This window comes from Cervus canadensis, chromosome 28 (assembly GCF_019320065.1).
Source record: "Cervus canadensis isolate Bull #8, Minnesota chromosome 28, ASM1932006v1, whole genome shotgun sequence".
Classification (NCBI taxonomy): Eukaryota; Metazoa; Chordata; class Mammalia; order Artiodactyla; family Cervidae; genus Cervus; species Cervus canadensis.
In genome coordinates this window covers 21,784,739-21,808,792 of record NC_057413.1, presented here as the reverse complement: position 1 = coordinate 21,808,792, position 24,054 = coordinate 21,784,739, and the positions used below count along the sequence as shown (strand labels likewise).

Sequence of the window (24,054 nt, the reverse complement as noted above, 5' to 3'; positions counted from 1 at the left end):
TTAATGGAAAATGAGAGGCTTGAGAAGGCAAGAATCTAGGGAGAATAGAAGCTAAGGATTTCCGTTCTATTCAGAGAGACTTTCATTTCAGAGAATCAGAAAACAGCAATTAAGTTAGCCAGGAAATTATCTTGCTATGTAAACAGGGACAACTCAAAACTAATCTGGGAGGAAGAAGCTGATGATAAAGAACGAGGGCTCTGATTTTCAATATGAGACCCCATACACATCAACAAAGCAATGAAAAGAAAAAGGAAGGGAGAAAGTACTAAGCCAAGTGCAGGGAAAGTTCTTACCAAGTGACACCATGTTCCCATAATTTTCCAACATCACATCTTTATAGAGGTGCCTTTGAGCGTGGGTCAGACACTGCCACTCCTCATGACTGAAGTTCACAGCTACATCCTCAAATGTCACTGACTCCTGAAACAACATGTTCCTGCTATTGTGGGAGGAAATTTCATAGTTCCCTCAGGAAACAGAGGCAGAAGAAAAGAATTTGTAGGGAGAAGGTTTACAGAAGTGAAAGGCTGTTACTGTTTGGTGTATATCTGGGGACGAGGTGAAAGGGAGCTTAGGCTTTCAGTAGCAAAAAATAACGAAAGAACAAACAATCCACAAGTGGTCTGTCATCCAAAAAAGCATCCTTTAGGAGAGGGAGCACCTGGACTTGGGAGTGGCATAGCCAGGTATGGGAGTGAGGACAAGGACACATTTAGGAGACAGAGATATATTTTCAGGAAGGAAGGAAGGGGCCTTAGCTCACTTGAGGCTGGCTCATCACTGTATGTTTTGCTCCTGGCAGGTTTCCTTGGCTCTCATCTCTGGCTAAGGCAGGGCACTGAGGAAATGGTAGAGCTGAGAGAAGGGAAATAAGCCTAGAGTCAATTCAGCACAGTGTTAATGAAGCCTACTTTCATCCTCTCCTCCCCCAATGTAGAAGCTTATGAAGCTCTGATCTAGGGGGTGAGTTGACTGCATTACAGTATCCTCTTTCTCCATTCATTCCTCTAGTCTCAGTTTCCAGTGCGAGGTACCATGACCTGGCCAGCAGCCAAGCCAACTGTAAGTGCACTCTTCTTTTCTCTCACCTACTAAATCCTTTACTCTGTCTCTCTTAATCCTAGAAGACCTAAAAGGTCCAAATCACTGACTACCAGCTTAATATGATAGCTCGGCTTCCTGTGTTTGAATGTTGCAGTAATTTTGTCCAGAAAGACTTGGGGTGGAGGTGGAGGGGAAAAAAGGAGAGGTATGGATCAGAAATATCCATGGAGAGACTTCCCTTGGTGGTCCAGACACAAATTCGATCCTTGGTCAGGGATCTAAGATCCCACTTGCCACAGAGCAACTAACCCCGGCACTGCAGCTATCAGGTGAGAGACCCTGCATCCGCAGTTAAGACCCAATGCAACCAAATACGTATTTTTTTTTTAAGGAAATATAAATAAATATAAATAAAAAGGGATAGGTCCAAAGCTTACTTCTTTATGTAACTTACTAGTTGGTCTACCTCCACTTAGTTCACTAGAAAAATTTTTTCTCTTGTTCTTATTAGAGAAAATCACTTTCCCCCTTTGATTCTGAGTCTTTTTCCTGTTAATTCCCTAGTATTAAGCAATTCTGCTCCCCACCCCCAACTGCCCTCCCAGTATAGTATAATGCACACCACTTTTTAAAATGCAAAAGAAACTTTCTCAGAGTGTACAAATGACCAGGTATGATCCGTATGGATTGGGAAAAAAAGTAGTTTCTCACTACCGGTTAATGGGGCCCCTGTTTTATTCCTTGAAGGCCAACCTGGCCTTTCTGTAGCTTCCGTGTTTATGGTGGTTTATCTTTCTTGATAGTTATCAACATATCCCCCAGTCCAAGACCATTCCTTTCTGGTCTGAAGTCACCTATCGGTAAGACTCTAGGGTCATCCCTTGGCCTCAGGACCCCAAAACTATCACTTCAATTTCACCAAAACCTCAATTTAGGAAAAAACTGGCTTCTTTCTTCAGAAATGTGTCAAGAAGATTCTTCTTTGGTCTATGTCACCCTTAGCTTTTGATCAAAACAGGTCTGTGTTCACAATCATTGTGGATTCCATACAGTTTCCCCACTATCTTCTCTGAAAGTCTGTTACTTTATGACTCTTTGTCTCAAAAAGTTAGTTGGTTGGGAAACCAACCCCCTGGAAGGCACGGAGCTCACAGCAGACACATGCTTTGTTCCAAAATGTTCCATAACAGTTCTTTTCCTTATAATATCAATAAACTTTAAGCTCCCAATTGTTTTTTTTTCAATCACCATTTTATAATGAACATTTTCAAATATACAAAAAAGTTGAAAGAACTATACAGGAAACATCCATATACTTACCACTGACATTCTACTATTAACATTTTGCAATATTTGCTTTATTGCATATCTGTCCATCTAACTATCTATAAATTCATTTTATTTTTTGTTGCATTTCAAAGTAAGTTGAAGACATCAGCATACATGACCCCTAACACTATGACACATATCATTAATTAAAGTTGAATATTTGTATACATTCTTATTTTTAAAGTAAAATTTATATACAGTCAAATGTATAAGTCTTAAATTTTTGACAAAGCATACCCTTATTTAACTCAAACTTTCCTCCATATGCATCCCAGTTGGATGTTTACCATATCTTCTTCATAAATTACAAAACTTTTGTTACTTTGTAGTGGCTTTTTTTCCCCTAAGTGTTCATTACATTAAAAACTGTTTTTAAATGTGGTAAAAAAAATATAAAAGGAAATTTACCATTTTAACTATTTCTAAGTATTTCAATAGTGTTAAAATATTCACAGTGGTGGGGGGAGGATGAATATGTGGAACAGAACTTTTAGGGCATCAAAATAGTCTGCATACTACTTTAATAGCAGATACATAGTATTATTCATTTGTAGAAACCTGTATAACTGTATAGCACAAAGCATGAATCCTAATATAAACTGCTGCTGCTGCTGCTAAGTTGCTTCAGTCATGTCCGATTCTGTGCGACCCCATAGACGGCAGCCCACCAGGCTCCTCTGTCTCTGGGATTCTCCAGGCAAGAATACTGGAGTGGGTTGCCATTTCCTTCTCCAATATAAACTAGGGAGTTTAGAGTTTAGTTAATAATTATGTGTCAATATTGGCTCATCGCTTGTAACAAATGTACCACACTAAAATCATAACAGATCTCCTGAACTTTTTCATCTTGCAAAACTGAAACTCTCTACCCATTAAACAACAAAACAACAACTCTGTTTTTCCATCTCCTCAGCCCCTGGTAACCACTGTAGTGATTTTTTTCCCCAGGAGTTGGTGATGGACAGGGAAGCCTGGAGTGCTGCAGTCCATGGGGTTGCAAATAGCCGGACAGACTGAACGACTGAGCTGAACTGAACTGTGCAGTGCGGCTCGTGGCATCTTAGTTCTCCCATCAGTGATTGAACTTAGGGAACAGCAGCAGTCCTAATGACTGGAGTGCGAGGGAATTCTCTTTACTGTAGTGATTCTTAAACTTTATTTCTTAGTTTCTGAATTTGAAAGGTCAGTTAAAAATGAACTTGGGGGAATTCACACATGGGTGAGAGTGTCCTTTTCTAAGGACATTCATTTCATCATTGGGGTCCCACCTTCATGACTTCATCTAAAATTGATTACTTCCCAAAGCCTCACCCCTAAATATCATAACACTGGGTTGGGGGGTAGGGCTTCAACATATGAATTTTGAGGGGATAGAAACATTCAGCCCATGACAAAACTATTTGTTAAAGCAATGTACAGATATTATCTAGGATGAGATTAACTCATTTACATATTATGCTAAGTAATTATAAACTTTATGGCCCCAAAAATCACTTATAGGAAGAGAATTCAATATCTTTTGAGAAAAAGAGGACTGGAATACTCAGGTCAGATGTGAACCATAAAATTATATATATTTTTAAACTTTAAAAAAATGAAATAAAATTAACAACCAAGTTAAGCAATATCCATTATTTTCTACCTCTTAAATTTGTGATAAATATGTTCTATAGTATTAATTTTTCCTTTATGATTACTTTACAGTAGAAATTTCAAGATTTCTCTTCTGGAAGTTCCAATAATATGCTTAGAAATTCATTTTACCTTTTTTTTTCTTTGCAGGTAATATGTATCAGCCTAAAAGCCTATTTTAGGGGTGTCTAGGTGCCTAGTCCTCTGTCTAATAGCCTCTGTCTATACAAACTACTAGCGCCACCTGGCACTAGTGGTAAAGAACCCGCCTGCCAATGCTGGTTAGGTGTAAAAGATGCTGGTTCCATCCCTGGGTGGGGAAGATCCCCTGGAGAAGGGAATGGCAATCCACTCCAGTATTCTTGCCTGGAGAATCCCATGGACAGAGGATCCTGGTGGGCTACAGTTCATAGGGTCGCACAGAGTCAGACATGACTGAAGCGACTTAGCACACAAATCTTCTCCACTTTTCTCTTTATGTATGCCACCGAAGAGCATTTCTAAAGCCCAGTCCCACATTTCCCCTTCTTTATTTTTCCCAAAGTTTCACAACAAAACCTTTGCTCCTTCTTTTGCCATGGCTTTATCTTATTTCTCAGGTATACCTATACTATACTGTAAAAATCTCAGGGTTAACAGATGTACAGAAATAAAATGACATACAATCAATATTTACATGTTGGTAAAACTGTGGTTGGGGAGGCGTTACCAAATTATACTACAAGTTTAACATGTGCAAATATTCATGTACCCATATGTAAGCTACTTGTCATATATATATCGAGTTGAACATATAATAAGTGGATGAATACATTCAAAGCTTCCATAAATTGCTTTGAAGAATCTTTTCTTATGAATTTTTATTTTTTTTCCAAATTTGATTTAAGATGAGGGCAGAAACTGAATAATTTAGTTCCTGTCAATACCAGGCCAAGGCTAATATAGAAAGAATATATTTTTCTATAAATACTCAATAATGAGCACATTTCCAGGCCCCAGGAAGCATCTCTCACCTAGTCGTGTCCCTGCCCCATTTTTAGCTGCCATAACTCCTGCCACAATACCCTGTGTACATTACCTCTTTCCTGTAGGAACATGGTATCAGGGATGCCAAACTGGTTTGGTGATCCTGGACTCTCATCTGATACCACGACCTATTGCAAGGAATAGAAAACATTTGGAGAAGTTATGGAGGGACAGAAAATTTATGGTAAGCTGCATATTGGTTGGTTATGCAACCAACTATAAAGTTCTATTCATGGAAATCAACTCTCCAAACTACCAAAAGGGGTGAGAAAAACAGGGGCTCAGTCTCTGATATACCTTATGAAAAACAGAAATGGCATCCAATTATTCTATAACTTAAAAACATCACCAGGTAATCCAAAAAAAGTATTTTGAAGGAGAAAACTTCCACACAGTCAATCCAAGCCCACCATACTTCCATTGCTTTCCTCCTTTCCTGGACTCACTTCTTCTTCCTCCTTGTGATACACTGTAGATTCTCCTCTTTTTACCGGCTGCATGTTTTCTTTTCCAGTCTTCTAGTACTGTCCCAGTTTCTTCTCTGCTGGTTGGATCCAGCTCCTAAAGTCAATCCTGGCTTTGCTCAGATAACCAGTTTTGAAGTGGCTCCAGCGGATACTAGCCTCCTTTCAGGGATATAAGCCTTGGTGAGACCAGTCAAAGACTGCTTCTGACCCACAGGGCAGCTGCTTTTTGGTTTGATGTATCAATACTGCCCTAGATGTGGGGTTCATCAGCAGTAATAAGCTAGTGGTGATCCCATAGCTTGTTTTCCTGTATATTTGATGAAGAGAAGAGAGAATAGAGGGATGTGACCAAAGTGAAAAGAAGGAATCACTGAGAATCTGGAGTATCTATGAGAGATGAGGGAGAAGAGGAACAAACTGAATATGATAATATATCCATAATACAACTTCTCCTGCCACCATCTTGGCCCAAGCCACCATTGCCTGCCTTGCCCTGTATTGTGTTAGCCATCAAACTGGTCTCCTGCTTCTGTCCTTGTCTTCTACTTGTCTTTTCTCAATACGATAAAGTGGGCCATTTAAAACTTAAGTTGGATTATTTCAGCTCTCTGCTTAAAAGCCCTCAATGCGTCCATCTTACTCAAAATAAGGAGTAGCATATAAAGAATCTCACTGCATCGCCTCTGTTCATTCAAAATAAAAGCTAAAGTCCCTACAGGGCCATATGAGTCTACAGGGTTGCTATTACCTCTCCTACTATTCTCCCCCTCGTTCAACCCCCTTCAGTCCCACAGATCTTTCTCTTCCTTTTTAGGCACGGTGCCATTTTAGGGACTTCGCACTGGCTGTTCCCTCTACCTCAAGCTATCCTCACGATGAATTATCTCGCCTCCTTCAACTGTTTGCTTGCATGTAATCCTCCCTAGGAAACCTACTTTAGGTGCACTAAAATTTATTTAAAATTTTAAAATTACAGTCTACCACCTCCTTCCAATCATGGCATGCCTTGCTTTCCTATACAGCACTTTCCAACAAGGTGCATAAGTTAATTATATACTTTGCATTGTTTATTGTAGGTCTTCCTTTCACTATAACGTAAGCTTCTAGGCTTTTGAGAGCACGGACTTCTTGTCTATTTTGTTCACTGCTCTATCCCCAACGTTTAAAACAGTGCCTGCACCAGCAGTCGCTCAGCTAGAAATTGGCCAAATGAAAGAACGCACGAATGGATGCTGGGGAGGAAAATAAGTGAAAAAAAAAAAAAAAAAAGTAAAGGGCCGCTGAGAGCAAGAAGAGCGCGGGGGAGGCGGAGAAAAAAGTCCTTGTCGGGCAGGAATCCGCGGCGGACTCCAGATCCCGGGCAACCCGGCCCCAAAGCCCCGCCCCATCTCCGCCCGCCGTTCCGGGCCCCTGGGAGGAGGTGTATTAATATTAAGATTTAAGTGAAGCAGGTGGTGGTGTCGGCCTCCTTCCAGCCGCCCCTCGGAGGGTTCGGAGACCCCAGTGGCAGCTTGGGAGCCCGTCAGCTACAGTCCCATCCCACGCTGGCTGGAGACACAGACCTTCCTGCCGATATTCTTCTCTAGAAATGACAAAATAAAGGAATCTGTTCTAGCTCCACTTCCTAGTCCTTCAATAATCAGTTCCGGTGACTTTCTAGGAAATCATCAACTCGCTGGTTGAGGAGTTCCCTAGAAACCCTCCGCAACCGCAGCCCCAAACGTGTTATTTCTTGTTTTATGTTCTTCAGAATGCATCTCTTAAAACAGAAAGCACAATGTCATTATCCCAACTATCAAAATTAAAATAACTCCCGGGTATCATCTAATACTGAGTCCATATTTTAATTTCCCAAATAGATAAAATATGCTGCTTTTTTGAATCAAGATCTAAAGTCTATGTACTTTATTTGGTTATTTGTCTTAAATCTTTTTAAATTTAGATCTAGAATAGTTCCTCCATCTTTCACTTTCTCCCCCATCGAACACCTTTGGCCATTTGTCCTGAATATTCCACATGCTGGCTTGGTCTGAGTCCATCCCCATTTAATTTGTTTCTCTAGCCTTGTATTTGTTAACTAGATGTTAGCTCTAAAGGTTTAGAGTTTGCTTTACCTTTATGGGTAAGCATTATTTTTACGTGGTGCTACCTACTTCCTTTTGCTTTACATCAGGAGGCATATAATGTTGGATTATTTCACTCTCTGTGATGTTAAGATTCATCAGGGAAGCAGCACTTGCTAGTTGGATCCTTCCATGTAAAGTTCATCAACCTCTCATCTGGTGGTTTCATCCACTGATGATCTTTGCCTGAATCAAGCATTTTATTGCAAAACCGGGATTTTCTAATTAAAATTTTTTTTTCACACTAATGATTTGGAATTCCTTTTAAAAGAAGGACTTTATCTCCTTAACCTGTCAATTCAGGGTTGTTTGGTTATTCTGAAATGTCAGTTCTAACAGAAAAGACAGAATAAATGTTTATCTTTCTATTTAACTGCCAATTTTCAGGGTAAACAGCCGTGCCCTAGGTGCCATGGCCGCTGTTATTATACATTAACCACTTTTCAAAATAACCATCAATGAGCACTGCCTTCCAGTATTCATACTTTTGTGTAGCTTCTTCCCATATTATACCAGGGTTGGTTTGTGTGACCCATTGAGTATGGCAGAAATGATGTTATGTTACTTTTAATATTAGGTAATAAAAGAAAATGTGGTGTCCTTCTTGGTCTCTCTTTTTCTCCCGTAGTCTCAGATCACTCACACTGGGGAAAGCCAGCTGCCATATGTTAAAAAGAGACCCAGGTGGTGAGGAACTAAAGCTTTCTGCCAACAGCCATATGAGTGAGTTCAGAAGTGGAACTGTCAGCTCTCTGCCAAGCCTTCAGATGACTGCAGCCTGGGTCAACAAATCGGCTGCAACCTTAAGACAGAACCAGAACCAGAACCATCTCTAAGCTGCTCTTAGGTTCCTGACCTGTAGAAACTGTGAGATAATATTTGCTGTTTGACTCTAAATTTGGGGGTAGTTTATTATGCAGTAATTGGTAACTAATATTTCTTATTGTTTTCTCTTTTTGAACATCATTAACTCACAGATTTTTAAAAAACATTCAAGGAGTTTTTTTTTCTTCAAAGGAGTCTTAATTGCAGTCATTATTATTTTTTCTTTTTGATGTTCAAGTGATTCCATCTTTGGCCAGTGGGAGTCCCTTTATTTTATTTCCTGTGTTCTTTTCGTCTAACTCTGAATCTTTGATAGTTTTTTTTTTCCTTTTTTTTTAGTTCTGGCAGGACAAGATATTTCAGGATCATTTTCTATATTTCTTGCTCCAGACCTGGAATTAGCCATTTCTTCAAGAAGTCTTGGTTCCTTTCAGTGGGATGAGTGATTGCATAGCTTTGTGAATGGTTATAACTTCTTTTACAGCTTATCAAAATCAAATAAAATTAACTTCATTATGAGATTGAATCCAGACTAAATTACTTGGTAACCAGGTACATGAGAACCTAAGCAAGGTCCATGTTTCCCAAATGAGACAATATGCGGAAATCATTTAAAACATTCAGTTCAGTTCAGTCTTCAGTCCTGTCTGACTCTTTGCGACCCCATGAATCACAGCACGCCAGGCCTCCCTGTCTATCACAAACGCCCTGGAGTTTACTCAAACTCATGCCCATTGAGTCAGTGATGCCATCCAGCCATCTCATCCTCTGTCTGGCATCAAATTTCATGATTCAAATGATAGAACTGCAAGTCTGAAAGAGACCCTAGTTTTGACCAAGTATAATTCATTCATTCACTCTTGAGAAACCTGAGGCCCAAGAGATTAAAATTCTGTCTAAAACTACAAAGGAGGATAAAATTAGAAAAGAAACTAAGGACTCTAGAGTCCTGGATCTCATACTGGGGCTATTTTGATAAAAAGTAGTCTTCCAGACCTATCAGGGCTTCTATTTATTAAAAAATAAAAGAGATTTGAAAGCACTTGGCACATTAGTTATAAAACAGTGTTATACAAAGTTCATCAGTCTTATATTTTGAAGACATGATTCCTGGCTCTACCACTCACTAACTTGATATTTTGGGCAAGTCATTTAACTGCTTTGCATCTCAGTTGCTGCACCTATAAAATTGTAGTAAATTCTTTAATCTCAGCTCATTGTAAGCATAGGGTTTCCCTGGTGGCTCAGTGGTAAAGAATCCACCTACCAATGCAGGAGATGCTGGTTCATACATGGAGAAGGAAATGGCAACCCACTCCAGTATTCTTGCATGGAAAATTTCATGGACAGAGGAACCTGGTGGGCTATAGTCCATGGGGTTGCAAAAGAGTTGAACACAACTTATTGACTAAACAACAACAACATTGTGAGGATGAAAATACAATATATATGAAAGTGCATAGCTCATAATTGCTAAATAATGATCATCATATTAAAAATTTTCTTCAGTTCTCCAAATTAATACAAATGTATCCTTTTCCTCTAAAGGAAATTGGGTTTTGATTAGACTGATCCCTAAGTACCTAATTCTGAAATTGAGTTCAGGGAATACTGCACAAAGGCATTGAGCAAGAGGCTGCAGGAAAGATGCAATACATGGTCACTCACTGTCAGGGGACGTTCAACTTTAAGGAATCCACATGTTGTTTTCTTCTTTTGTGTGTTCTTTCTCAAGGGCCCTCTATTCCTTATCAGTTCCTGTAAAATAGGAACAGCAGAGCTGCATGCAGTTCTCAGGACTGAGGTCATGAGACAGATCGCCTGCGTGGATTACCTTCAATGACCTTTTACTTTAATGTAATCTATTCAGCCACCTCCCTATTACTCAGGATATGGATTGTCTTCTGGCCCTGTGATGATTGTTATTCGCCTAGTTTTATTTTTGCTCAACTTTATTTTTGCTGCCTAAAGCTTCCTTGTATGGAGATATATAAAGCACACGCTGCTACAAATAAAGTATTGTTGTTTCATTCGAGACTTGGGTCCCCTGTGTCCTTCTTCTCGTGGATTACAGTCCCCAGGTCCCGGTCTATAAAGACCGTGACAAGAGGCGCCCGAACAGGGACCTGGTGAATGCCCTTGGCAAGCGGACAGAGTGACTGTTAGGACCTGGACCTACAGAGGTCGGTAAGTGCGGAGTTATGGGACAAACGGCTGGAAATCCCCATCACTTTTCTACTGTACTTCACCATTTATTTAAGGTTCAAGGACTTTCAGTTTCACGTCAACCTTGTCTCCAAACAGTGGTTGAACATAATCCCTGGTTCCCTGATGAAGGTAATTTCGATTTCAATGGACAATGTGGTTTCATGATGTGGCCCGAGATCATGCCAGTTCTAATGCTCGAGCTGGTGCCCCCCCAAAACCAAATTACTTTGAAATGTTAAGGGGTACAGGGCAATTTGATGTGGTGAAAGCTCAAATACAATGCCCTCCTTTGTTGCATGAGCAATTGAAAGAAGTTGCCCTTGAAGCTTGGGATCGAATTACTCCTCAAGGGGAACCTAAAGGTAGCTACACTAAGATATTACAAGGGCCTAATGAAGCCTATGCTGATTTTTTAGCTAGATTGTGTGAGGCTGCGCCATGACAGGAAGCCTAGATTAGGAGTAGGCCTGGTTTTCCAGGGTAACATGATTATCAGGCCACCTGGAGCCAGCCAATCAACATGCGCCTAGCAAGAAAAAGGGAACCTATCAGGGAAAGCTGAAAAAGCCCGCGAACGACCAAGTTTGAAAAAAGCCTGCGAAGGTTTGGACCAATAAGATTACTTTGCAAACAGGTAACCAATCTGCTTAAGCCAGCCACCAACTGCTTATGCGCACCCTATAAATTTGGATAACATTTTGGGCCCAGGGCTCTTGGACCCTGCACCAATGCGTTGGTTGCGGCAAGAGCCCTGACTCGAGTCAGCAATGAACTCCCCTTTCTTTGCGTGTTGCATTGTCTTGGAAGACTTCTCTCTTCCCGCTCGGGGATTCGGACATCAGGCATAACAGATTGGAAGTTGCTATATCCCGTAGTGTAATCGGAGAAGAAGCCAGAAATGACGAGCCTATTTGGACAGAGCAATGGCCCCGTACAAAAGAGAAATGAGAGGCTACTATGAGAAGGCAATGGCGACCCACTCCAGTACTCTTGTCTGGAAAATCCCATGGATGGAGGAGCCTGGTAGGCTGCAGTTCATGGGGTTTCCGAACAGTCAGACACGACTGAGTGACTTCACTTTCACTTTCATGCATTGGAGAAGGAAATGGCAACCCACTCCAGTGTTCTTGCCTGGAGAATCCCAGGGAATGCGGAGCGTGGTGGGCTGCCATCTATGGGGTTGCACAGAGTCGGACACGACTGAAGCGACTTAGCAGCAGCAAGGAACTTATAGATACACAATTGAAATTAAAATATATAGAGGAATCTTATTTCCCTTTGAATTCTCCCATTTTTGTAATAAAAAAAGAAATCTGGCAAATGGCATCTCTTAACAGACCTTAGAAAAGTCAATGCATCTATGAAACCTATGGGTGCATTGCAACCAGGAATTCCATCACCTACCACTATTCCTCAAAACTGGCATATTATTATTATAGATTTACAAGTTTGCTTTTTTACTATACCTTTACACACTCTAGACCAAGAGAGATTTGCTCTCTCTCTTCCTTATCCTAATCATGTCGGGCCTCATAAATGGTGTCAATGGACTGTATTACCTCAAGGAATGATGAATTCTCCCACTATGTGTCAATATTATGTAGCCAAAGCCCTTGAACCTATGAGAAAACAATTTCCTAACTTTCTTGTTATTCATTATGTAGATGATATGTTGTTTTCGGCTTCATCTGTTTTAGAAACTCAACACATGTTTGACATAGCTCAATGATGCCTAAGAGCTTCTGGATTAATCATTGCCCCTGAAAAGATTCAAACCTCTACAGCTTACCATTACTTGGGATTTATTGTTAATAGACAATGTATTGCTCCCCAACTAACACAGATTCCTGTTGATAAATTATCAACCTTGAATGATTTTCAAAAACTTTTAGGTGATATAAATTGGATTAGACTCTCTTTAGGCACTGCAAATTATCAACTGACTAATCTATTTAATACTTTGAAAGGCAATCCCAATTTAAATAGCCCTTATTATGCAAGGTGTTTACTTATAAGGACTTTAAATATACTCCTGTTTATTGGGATAGATGTCAAGCTAAATTAGGGAAATTAATATTTGTGGCCAGTTACATCATTGTCAATTGGGGATCCCATGGTATGTGGTTATCTAACTGCTCAGATGATATTAACAGCACTATATGTGATTATGCTACTCAAATAGCATGGAAGGTTACCAAAACTTCGATGGAACATTTCCCTGACAAAGGACTTCTTGGATGACTTGATGGTGGAATGGCACCTCCTCGCCCTCGAATTGTCCTCAATAAACAGATTGGGCCTGAACAATGGGACATCTAGAAACTTGCTGTGAGCACCAAAGAACTTGGAACTTGGACTGGATATTTCACAGGGACCAGTTGTAGTCATAGTAACTATTCCTTTCATTATAATCATTCATATTTCATACAGGCTTATGTTCCCCTTCCTTTTGTTATAGCCATATGGAACTTACAGTTCAGTAAGTTCTGTAACTTGTATAGATTGCAAACTATACACTTGTCTTAACTCCTCTATTTCTATAAAAAACAAATCCCTTTTGATTCTTCGATTTCGATGTACTCTGTGGTTGCCAGTAGATCTCCAACGACTCTGGGAGGAGGGTCCTATGGCAGGCCTTGCCTCCCGGTTACTCACTAAATTACTCCGGCGATCTAAACGATTCATTGAATGGCTAATTCTTGGCATTTCAGGATTAATAGCCATTTGCACTACTGCCACTGTCGCAGGTATCACTTTACAAACCTCAATTCAAGCACAAAACTTTATTCAAAATTGGACCAAAGATGCTCATACTATGTGAGCCACTCAGGCTCAGATAGATGAAAAAGTTCAAGATAAAATACAGGAACTGAGACCAACTATCCAATGGGTCAGAGATCAATTAGTAGATTTACAAAAACAAGTATTACTAAAATGTGATTGGAATTCTATCAATTTTATATTACTCCTATTAGGTTCAACTATAGTGCATGTGATTGGGAACAAATCAAATTTCACTTGCAAGACAAACATGGTAATGCTTCCTTAAATGTACAATTATTAAAAAAAAAATCTTTAGAGCCTTCCCTAAGAGTCTGCCCTCTTCCAACAATTTGGAAATGTTAGCTGAACAGCTAGCTGGTCAATTATCTGGGCTAGACCCTCGAGGATGGTTCCAAAGCATTACTCATAGTATTGGGTCTGGAACTGTAACATTGATAATTGTCCTGGTAATTATATTTGTAATATATCGATGCCTTTTGACTAAAATTGTTCAAACTAAACAAACTCAGTTGGTCAGGGCCTTTTTCACAAAAATAGTAAAAAATGGGGGAATTGTCAGGGGACGTTCAACTTCAAGGAATCCACATGTTATTTTCTTCTTTTGTGTGCTGTTTCTCAAGGGCACTCTGTTCCTTATCAGTTCCTGGAAAACAGCAACGAGCAGAGCTGTATGCAGTTCTCAGGACTGAGGTCATGAGACAGAGTGCATGCGTGGATTCCCTTCAATGACCTTTTACTTTAAAGTAATCTACTCAGTCACAACCCTATTACTCAGGATATGGATTGTCTTCTGGCCCTGTGATGACTGTTATTTGCCTAGTGTCACGGTCTTTGCAGACCAGGACCTGGGGACTGGAGTTGACGAGAGGAAGAATGCAGGGGATCCAAGTCTTGAGTGAAACAAGGGTGCTTTATTTGCAGAAAAGCATGTTTATATATCTTCATACAAGGCAGCTTTAGGCAGTAAAAAAACTGAGCAAAAACAAAACCAAGCAAATACCAATCTTCAAAGGGCCAGAAAGCATTCCATATCCTGAGTAAGAGGGGCATAACTGAATAGATTACATTTAAGTAAAGTCACTGAAGGGAATCACTGAAGGGAGTCACTGAAAGGAATCCAAGCAGGTGCTCTTTCTCATGATCTCAGTCCTGAGAACTGCATGCAGCTCTGCTTGTTCCTGTTTTCCAGGAACTGATAAGGAATAGAGAATCCTTGAGAAAGGGCACACAAAAGAAAAGAATAACATATTGAATCCCTTAAAGCTGAACGTCCCCTGACAATTCCCCCCTTTTTAATTTTTTCACAATTGTGGGTGACTGTAGATACTTTTGTGAAAAACGCCCTGACCAATTGAGTTTGTTTAATTTGAACAATTTTAGTTGAAAGGCATTGGTATACTACAAATATTATCACTAGGACCATTATCAACATTATAGTTCCAGATCCAATACTACGTGTAATGCTTTGAAACCATCCTCGAGGGTCCAGCCCAGATAATTGATCAGTTAGCTGTTCACCTAAGGTTTCCAAATTTTGGAAGAGGGTAGACTCTTAGAGAAGGTTTCAAAAATTTCCTTTTGCAATAATTGTACATTTAAGGAAGCATTATTATGTATATCTTGCAGATGAAATTTGATTTGTTCCCAATGGTAAGCACTACGGTTGAATTGAACAAGAGTGATACAAAATTGAGTAGAATTCCAACCACAATGTAATAATACTTCTTTTTGTAAATCTAGTAATTGATCTTCAACCCACTGGATGGATGTTTCTAATTCCTGAATTTTATCCTGAACTTCTTCATCTATCTGAGCTTGAGTGGCCCACATAGTATGAGTATCTTTAGTCCAATTTTGAATAAAGTTTTGTGTTTGAATTGAAGTTTGTAAAGCAATGCCTGTGACAGCAGCAGTGGTGCAAATGGCTATTAACCCCAAAATGCCAAGAATTAACCACCCAATGAATCGCTTAGATCATCAGAGTAATTCAGTGAGTAACTGAGAGGCAAGTCCTGCCATGGGACCCTCTTTCCAGAGTCGTTGGAGATCTACTGGCAACCACAGATTACATGGAGTTCGAAGAATCAAAAGGGATTCATTTTTTAGAGAAATAGAGGAATTAAGACAAGTATACAATTTGCAATCTATACAAGTCACAGAACATAGAGTCATTAAATTGTAAGTTCCCTATGGCTATAACAAAAGGAAGGGGAACACAAGCTTGTATAAACTATGAATGATTATAATAGAAGGAATAGTTACTATGACTACGACTGGTCCCTGTGAAATATCCAGTCCAAGTTCCAAGTTTTTCAGTACTTGCAGCAAGTTTCCAGATGTCCCATTGTTCAGGCCCAATCTGTTTATTGAGGATGATTTGAGGGCGAGGGGGTGCCATTCCGCCGTCAATCCAGCCAAGGAGTCCTTTGTCATGGAAGTGCTCCATCGTAGTTTTGGTAACCTTCCATGCTACTTGAGTAACATAACCACACATAGTACTGTTAATATCATCTGAGCAGTTAGATAACCACATACCATAGGGTCCCCAGTCAACAATGGTGTAATTGGCCACAAACATTAATTTCCCTAATTTAGCTTGACATCTATCCCAATAAACAGGAGTATATTTAAAGTCCTTATAAGTAAACACCTTACATTCCAATTTTTGTCCTTTTCCTAGAGTTTTGGTAGTATTGACACGGTTCTCAGAAAGGGACAGGGCAGTAAACAGTCCAAGCAATGTGCGGAAGTTCTTTTTTGGAGGCAGGACGAAAGCCCACGTTTGCCGACTAACATTAATACATAATTCTGCTGGGCCCACGCATAAAGGAAGGATTTCATAGCCTAGATGAATGTTAATTAGTCTTCCTTCTTCCTCAGGATGAGAGGGCCCCCCCAAGCTCCAAGGAGGAGGCATATATACTGAGTCATTAGTGGATACGACCAGTCCTATATCTGTCCATTCTACAACCTGCAATAAAGGTGGGTTAGGTATATAAGCCCAATAAGTGTGATTAATCAAGTCAGTCTGAGCGGGGGAAGCAAAAGCAAGCAAAGCAAGCATAGTGACAAAAATATTTTCAGGATTCCGAGGCATTCCCTGTTGAGAAACCAGATTTTCAGCTTGATTAGTAAGGGTTTTTTAATCTGTCCCCAAGTAGGGAGGTCATAAGGTTGATGATGTCGAGTGTGGTGTTTCTTGGAAATTTTTAAAGCCACCATGGCTTGTACTGGAAACTCCTCCTCCTGCGGATTTTGCCATTTCCTCTCTATCTTGAATGCGAGTGACTCCCCGGGGGGCAGATCTTCTGAAGAGGGAGCCAACTGATTTCGTTGGATCCATCTGGAGAAATACAAGCATACCCCTTTCCCTGTAAGATTAATTTTCCAGATTTCCATTGTTTAGTCAACCCATCTTGATACCAAATGGGCAGATGAAGGGAGGTGTCCTTCAATGCCTTGAAATGTTTTTCTGCTTTTGTCAAAATATCTCCTTGCAGTAAGTTTAAAAAATTTTAAACAAAAAAAGCTGTACTAACAATAGTTAAAGGCTTAAAGAATATATTGCATTGGAATCTAGTAAAGTCTGCTCTGGATAAGGAAGATAGAAGTGTTCCTGTGTATTCTCCCCTTTTTAATTTTTTTATTTGTAGTTTCAGTGTGTGATGTGCTCATTCAACTATGCCCTGTGCTTGTGGATTACAAGGAATACCTGTAATATGTTGAACAGAAAATGATCGTAAAAATTGTTTGAATTGCCTAGAAATATCGGCAGGGCCATTGTCTGTTTTTATAGAACTAGGTGTTCCCATTACTGCAAAGCAAGCTAACAGGTGAGTTATAACATCTTGTGTAGTTTCACCTCGGAGAGGTGTGGCCCATATAAAAGAATTTGTATAGATTGAGACATGTAAGAAGGAAGAGGGAGAAAGTTCAGGACAATGAGTTATATCCATTTGCCATAGTTCATTAGGTTGTAATCTTAGAGGATTGATACCTTGTGTAATGGGTGGAAGATTTAGGGGCCTACAAGTAGAGCAATTATTAGTGATTTCTTTAGCATGTTGGTATGGAATTTTCCAAATTTGATGTAGTGAGCCAGCATTATTGTGCAATAGAGCATGTTGTTCTTCAGGAGTAGCAAAAGAGACAAGTTTATCAGCTTGTTCATTGCCATGGGCCATAGGGTCAGGAAGACAAGAATGTGCTTGAATATGGGTAATATAAATGGGGGAAGTGCGGTTCCTAATAAGAGACTGTAGTTCAAAAAAAGTTGTTGGATAATAGATTAGAACTTATGGTAGAAGTTTCTATATTTCTTAGTACAAAAACTGAATATAAGGAGTCAGAAACTATATTAATAGGATAAGAATGTAGTGCATAACCTGAATAAGAGCATATAATTCATTTTGTTGAGCAGAGTGAAATTTAGTATAAAAGACTTTATATTCTTTGAGAGACCAGAATGAGGCTTTGGTGTCTTTAGTCCCATCTGTATAGAAAACATCAGCTTGAGGTATAGGTTGTGATGTGACAATGTGAGAGATAATAAATTCAGTATTTTTGAAGAAATTCCAAAGTTTGTTACAGGGACAATGAAATGAAATTTCTCCAAAATATTCCAAGGAGGCTATTTGGAAATTGGTAGAAGTTTGTAATGCATTCTCAAATTGAGATTTATTAATAGGTACTACAATTTTATGAGGATCGGAGTCAATTAGAGTCCAGCTCTATTTCTTCCATTGATAATGATTAGAGTGATCAAATCAAGATAGGGTGTAAGTGACCTCGTCCCTCTAAAATGGGTATAGATCCAGTCTATTGGGTTTTCTTGTTGGGCAAGAAGTCCTGTGGGAGAATGGAGAGAGGGGAGTATAAACAACTGTAGAGGTAATTCAAGTCTAATACGAGTAAGAAACTGCTTTTGCAATTTATTTTGCACCAAACAGAGTTCCTCTCGTGCCTCTTGTGAAAATGAACATGGGCTATTTAAATCGGGATCCCTTTTAAAGTGTTAAATAAATTAGTCAGTTGATAATTTGCAGTGCCTAAAGAGAGTCTAATCCAATTTATATCACCTAAAAGTTTTTGAAAATCATTCAAGGTTGATAATTTGTCAACAGGAATCTGTGTTAGTTGGGGAGCAATACATTGTCTATTAACAATAAATCCCAAGTAATGGTAAGCTGTAGAGGTTTGAATCTTTTCAGGGGCAATGATTAATCCAGAAGCTCTTAAGCATTGTTGAGCTATGTCAAACATGTGTTGAGTTTCTAAAACAGATGGAGCCGAAAACAATATATCATCCACGTAACGGATAACAAGAAAGTCAGGAAATTGTTTTCTCATAGGTTCAAGGGCTTTGGCTATATAATATTGACATATGGTGGGAGAATTCATCATTCTTTGAGGCAACAAGTCCATTGACACCATTTATGAGGCCCGACATGATTAGGATAAGGAAGAGAGAAAGCAAATCTCTCTTGGTCTAGAGGGTGTAAATGTATAGTAAAAAAGCAATCTTGTAAATCTATAATAATAATATGCTAGTTTTGAGGAATAGTGGTAGGTGATGGAATTCCTGGTTGCAATGCACCCATAGGTTTCATAGATGCATTAACTTTTCGAAGATCTGTTAAAAGACGCCATTTGCTAGATTTGTTTTTTATTACAAAAATGGGAGAATCCAAGGGCAACAAGATTCCTCTATATGTTTTAATTCCAATTGTGTATCTGTAAGTCCTTAGCAGCCTCTAATTTCTCTTTTGTAAGGGGCCACTGTTCTGTCCAAATAGGCTCGTCATTTTTCCAAGTTATTTTAATAATTGTATTGTTTGTTAAATGGGCAGTGGCCCCTAGGAAAAATGTGGAATATATATTTGAGTTTGCCATTGCATATGTAAATCTCTTCCTATTAAATTAAGGGGTGCACCTATCACATAAAATCGTAATGTTGCACGCTGGCCTTCTGGTTCCTCACATGGATATATTTGGACACTTTGATAAACCTCTTGTACTTTGGTTTGAGAAACTCCTGCAATTTGCCAAGAAATTCTCTGCATATGCCAAGATTTGGGCCATAAATTTTTGGAAATAATAGTAATATCGGATCCAGTATCAAGAAGGTCAGAAAATCTTTTGCCATTAATTTTGACATTTATATTTGGTCATGCATATTCAGATATTATTGATGGCCATAAGGATTGCTTTTGATCTATACTACCAAATCCACCTCTCCGTATACCATTAGAGGAGTTAATAGAAATGCAAGGTAAAAGAAGTAATTGGGCAATTTTGTCCCCAATTGTATCTGAATTTTGTATCTATATTTTGAATTGCCATAGTATCTGAGATGACATCATAATTTGAATCTCTCCCTTATAATCTAAATCAATTATTCCAGGGTGAACAGTAATTCCCTTAGAAGTCAGATTAGACCAGCCAAGTATAAGGCCGAAGGATCGTGGGGGTAGGGGTCCATAAAGTCCGGTAGGTATTCTAGAAGGGACTGCTTGAGGAAAAAAAAGAAAATCATTGAGGGCTAGTATATCGACAGCAGCACTGCCAGATGTTGAGGGTTTGAGGGAAAAGATGGAGTTTGCCCCTGGTTTTTGTTGATGGGGACCTGGGGAGCCCCCTTCTTTGAGTTTCCTGATATAAGATTTCCCTCAACATCATATTTAGATCGACATTCTTTAGCCCAGTGTATCCCCCCTTATGATAGCGAGGGCAGAGTACTGGAGGCTTTTTAATAGTTTTCATTTTTTTGGACATTTTTTAGGGCAATCCTTTTTTAAATGGCTCTTACCTCCACAAACAAAACATCCTTCATTTCCCTTTTTAAAGGCAGCAGCCATTGCTTCAGCCAACATTTGCATTTTCTGAGTTTCTGATCCTAAGTTGCGACAAGCCTTCAAATAATCAATAACATTCCCGGTCTCACGAATTGGAGCGATGGCTCTTTGACATTCCTGATTTGCATTCTCATATGCAAGCAGTTTTTCTAATTGCACTCTGGCTTCCTCTCTGACAACACTAAGGGAGATAGCAACTCCCAGCCTAGCTAAAATAGCAGCATAGGCTTCATTAGGCCCTTGTAATATCTTTGTGTAGCTACCTTTAGGTTCCCCTTGAGGAGTAATTAGATCTCAAGCTTCAAGGGCAACTTCTTTCAACTGTTCATGTAACAAAGGAGGGCATTGTATCTGAACTTCCATCGAATCAAATTGCCCTGTACCCCTTAACATTTCAAAAGTAATTTGGTTTTGGGGAGCGCCAGCTCGAGCATTAGAATTGGCATGATCTCAGGCCACATCATGAAACTACATTATCCACTGAAGATATTCTCCTGGTTTAAGAAGAACTTCTATCAAAATTCGCCAATCATAAAGGAATAAAATTTCCAGTAGAAGATGCCATAGAGTTTAGAAGTTCTTTAGTGAAAGGAGAATGAGGGCCGTACATAGTTACAGCCTTTTTCATTTGTTGCATGTGAGAAAAATCAATGCCTTCGTATTGAGGTATTAGTTGCCCTTGAGCATTAATATTTCTTCACACAGGAAAGGCAAAAAGATTATCAGCCTCAGAGACTTGAGATTGCAAAGCCAGTAAATCAGAAAGCCTTCGTTGTGAAGGAGAATGAGTGGATTGTCTGTTTTCATAAATGTGAGTGTGTGTTAGGGGTTTATCACTGTCATCAAAAAAAGTATTGTTGGCTTTAGTGTCAAAGAGAGCATCAGAAGAATCATCATCAGATTCATTTTGTCCTCTAATTGAGGGGACCTTTGGTTTCATGCCCATTGAAATGAGGAGGAGGGGCACTTGGGACAGCCGGAGCAGGGATGGTGGGGAAGTTTTGAAACATTTTATGTTGCTCTAATTGGGCCTTTTGTAAAGTCTCATCATCTAATTTATATTCGTATAATGAGCATTCTGCTTATTGACAAATATCAGGGGGGCTAGAGTTGCCTTGAAACGTCAAGATCATGGCTTTAATGAGGGCCCATAAAGGCCAGAAATCTATTGGAATATTTTCTCCCCGTCTAGCGGCTCATTCAACATTCCCTTTGACTCGGTTCCAAATTTCTAAATCAAAACTGCCTTCATCAGGGAACCAGGGATTATATTCAACCACTGTTTGGAGACAAGCCTCTATCCATTGATGCGAAACCGAAAGTCCTTGAACCTTAAATAAATGATGAAGTAAAGTAGTAAAGTGGTGGGGCTTTCCAGCCGTTTGTCCCGTAACCCCGCACTTACCGACCTCCGTAGGTGCTAACAGTCACTCCGTCCGCTTGCCAAGGGCATTCAGTGAAACAAGGGTGCTTTATTTGCGGAAAAGCATGTTTATATATCTTCATACAAGGCAGCTTTAGGCAGTAAAAAAATTGAGCAAAAACAAAGCCAAGCAAATAACCGTCTTCAAAGGGCCAGAAAGCATTCTATATCCTGAGTAAGAGGGGCATAACTGAATAGATTACATTTAAGTAAGGTCACTGAAGGGAGTCATTGAAGGCAGTTACTGAAAGGAATCCAAGCAGGTGCCCTTTCTCATGATCTCAGTCCTGAGAACTGAGTGCAGCTCTGCTTGTTCCTGTTTTCCAGGAACTGATAAGGAATAGAGAATCCTTGAGAAAGGGCACACAAAAGAAAAGAATAACATGTTGGATTCCTTAAAGTTGAACGTCCCCTGACAGCCTAGTTTTGTTTTTGCTCAACTTTATTTTTGCTGCCTAAAGCTTCCTTGTATGGAGATATATAAAGCACACACTGCTACAAATAAAGTATCCTTGTTTCACTCGAGACTTGGGTCCCCTGTGTCCTTCTTTTCATGGACTCCAGTCCCCAGGTCCCGGTCTATAAAGACCGTGACAACTCACCCTCCAGGCTGAGTTGCTACAGTCTTTCTTCCTGATATCAATCTTCTTAACAGTATTAAAGTCCAGTACACATATCACAGGGTACATTTATGAGAGACTTTGCTATAACCTTTGCGGACATGAAGATACCTTCCTTGCACAGCAGACCCTCAGACTACCACTTAAATAATCTACCCCAATTGAGATATAATTCATTTACATTATTCTTGGTTAATGCTAATCTCATAAAGTCTCCTAAAATAATTAATGCTGGAATTTTGCCAGGGATTCATGTCAAGCTTTTCAGCCTAATTCCACAGTTCATCTCTCTATTTTTTTTTTTAGTTTTTGAAAATCTGGATATTTGCCAATCTCAGCCAAGAGTCACACTTCTTAAAAATGGCCTTCAGGGGCCCTGTGGTCAATCAACCTGCAATTGGTATTTTGAATACTTATAGCCATTTTATTTGGGTATGAAGACTTGCACTCATTTAAGGCAAGTAGTTATTCTTTCATTATCTCCTTGTATGTCCTGAAATTTTCTTTCCTCATATTAATGTTTGTCCTACCATTCCCAGTTTGAAGATGGAGAAACAGAAGCCTGACTGGTGTTAAGTAATTCTATAGCCCCTCTTCTGTCTGTTGAAATTACTAAATTCATTTCCAGGGGCTTTTTAAAAAAGACAGCAAATATTTCAGTCTTACAAAGCAATGATATAAGAAACACTTAACATCTATCTTAAGACATAAATATTACAGATATAATTATATCCCCTTGTCTACTCTTCTCCAATTGCTCTCCTCTTTCTTTCAGGTTAGCTACTACCTTGATATTGATGTTGTTATTTCAAAGCATGTTTAAATATTGTTAGTACATATGTGGGTAGCCATACACATTTTATAGTATAATTTACCTGTTTTTCTAATTTTATACATATAGTTTCACTCTGTACACATTTAAGTTTGAAAGGCTTGATTTGATTTAGGTTCAGTATTTTTGGCAAGAATGCTTCATAGGGGTTATTATGGACTTTGTACACACTCAGCTTCATGATTCTGAGATTTATCCTTAATGAAAAATTTATCTTTAGCTCATTTGTCTTATGTCACAGGTATTTTTCATTTTCCTTCCAATAATCTTATTCATTATTCTGATTATTTTTCCAGTTCAGCTCACAATTCAGCAAGTATTTGTTTTTAGTCTTTGAGTTTATAGATTTCATTTTGTTTATATTGGCTGTCTTTTTGAAATCATTTTCTTGGAGTTTCCCCTTCTAAAATGATTATGTCCCATGACTTTATGCTAGCCAATTCATATTCCAGTGTAAGAAAGGACAATCTAAAAAGTATTTGCCATTTCCTCAAATTTTTAAATATAACTTTTGTGCTTACTTACATATGTTAAATATTTTCTGTTCAAGTTTCTACTGCTAATCATTACACTGAAACATAACGTAAGGAAAATATAGAAAATATAACATTTTAGAAATATAATATTTTGGAAAATACAGCATATGTTACTTATAATGTATGCTTGTGAGTTTTCATGATCCCTAAATTATAACATATTTCAATGTATGTGACACATAGTTCTCTTTTAAATAAAGCTACCGATAAGAGGCAAATACTTGTATTAGTAAATGATGCTTTGTGGCAATAGCTTTTCAGAATCATTTCAATTCATTCATTTAACAAGAATTTCTTCAGCAACTGTTCTAAGAGCTTGGTTTACATAAATAAACAAATATATCTGCG

At 39.0% G+C, this 24,054-nt stretch overlaps 1 protein-coding gene across 11 annotated transcripts in view; it reads right to left on the bottom strand.

The window, feature by feature from the left end:
* The window catches only part of ZNF311 (zinc finger protein 311), a 29,924-nt gene that overhangs the window by 5,697 nt on the left and 173 nt on the right, over window positions 1-24,054 (bottom strand). Inside the window, exons 1-5 of one of the 11 annotated variants that reach the window (XM_043449685.1) lie at window positions 7,064-7,083; window positions 5,481-5,808; window positions 5,087-5,162; window positions 767-858; window positions 297-423 (exon numbers count right to left, since the gene is read on the bottom strand). In XM_043449685.1, the coding sequence (XP_043305620.1) occupies window positions 297-423; window positions 767-858; window positions 5,087-5,162; window positions 5,481-5,534 (349 nt within the window). In that variant the 5' untranslated portion in view covers window positions 5,535-5,808; window positions 7,064-7,083. Of the gene's footprint in view, window positions 1-296; window positions 424-766; window positions 859-5,086; window positions 5,163-5,480; window positions 9,647-10,117; window positions 10,208-21,700; window positions 24,029-24,054 lie in introns of those variants that run through there. The other 10 variants (XM_043449683.1, XM_043449686.1, XM_043449690.1 and 7 more) reach the window with 10 other exon arrangements.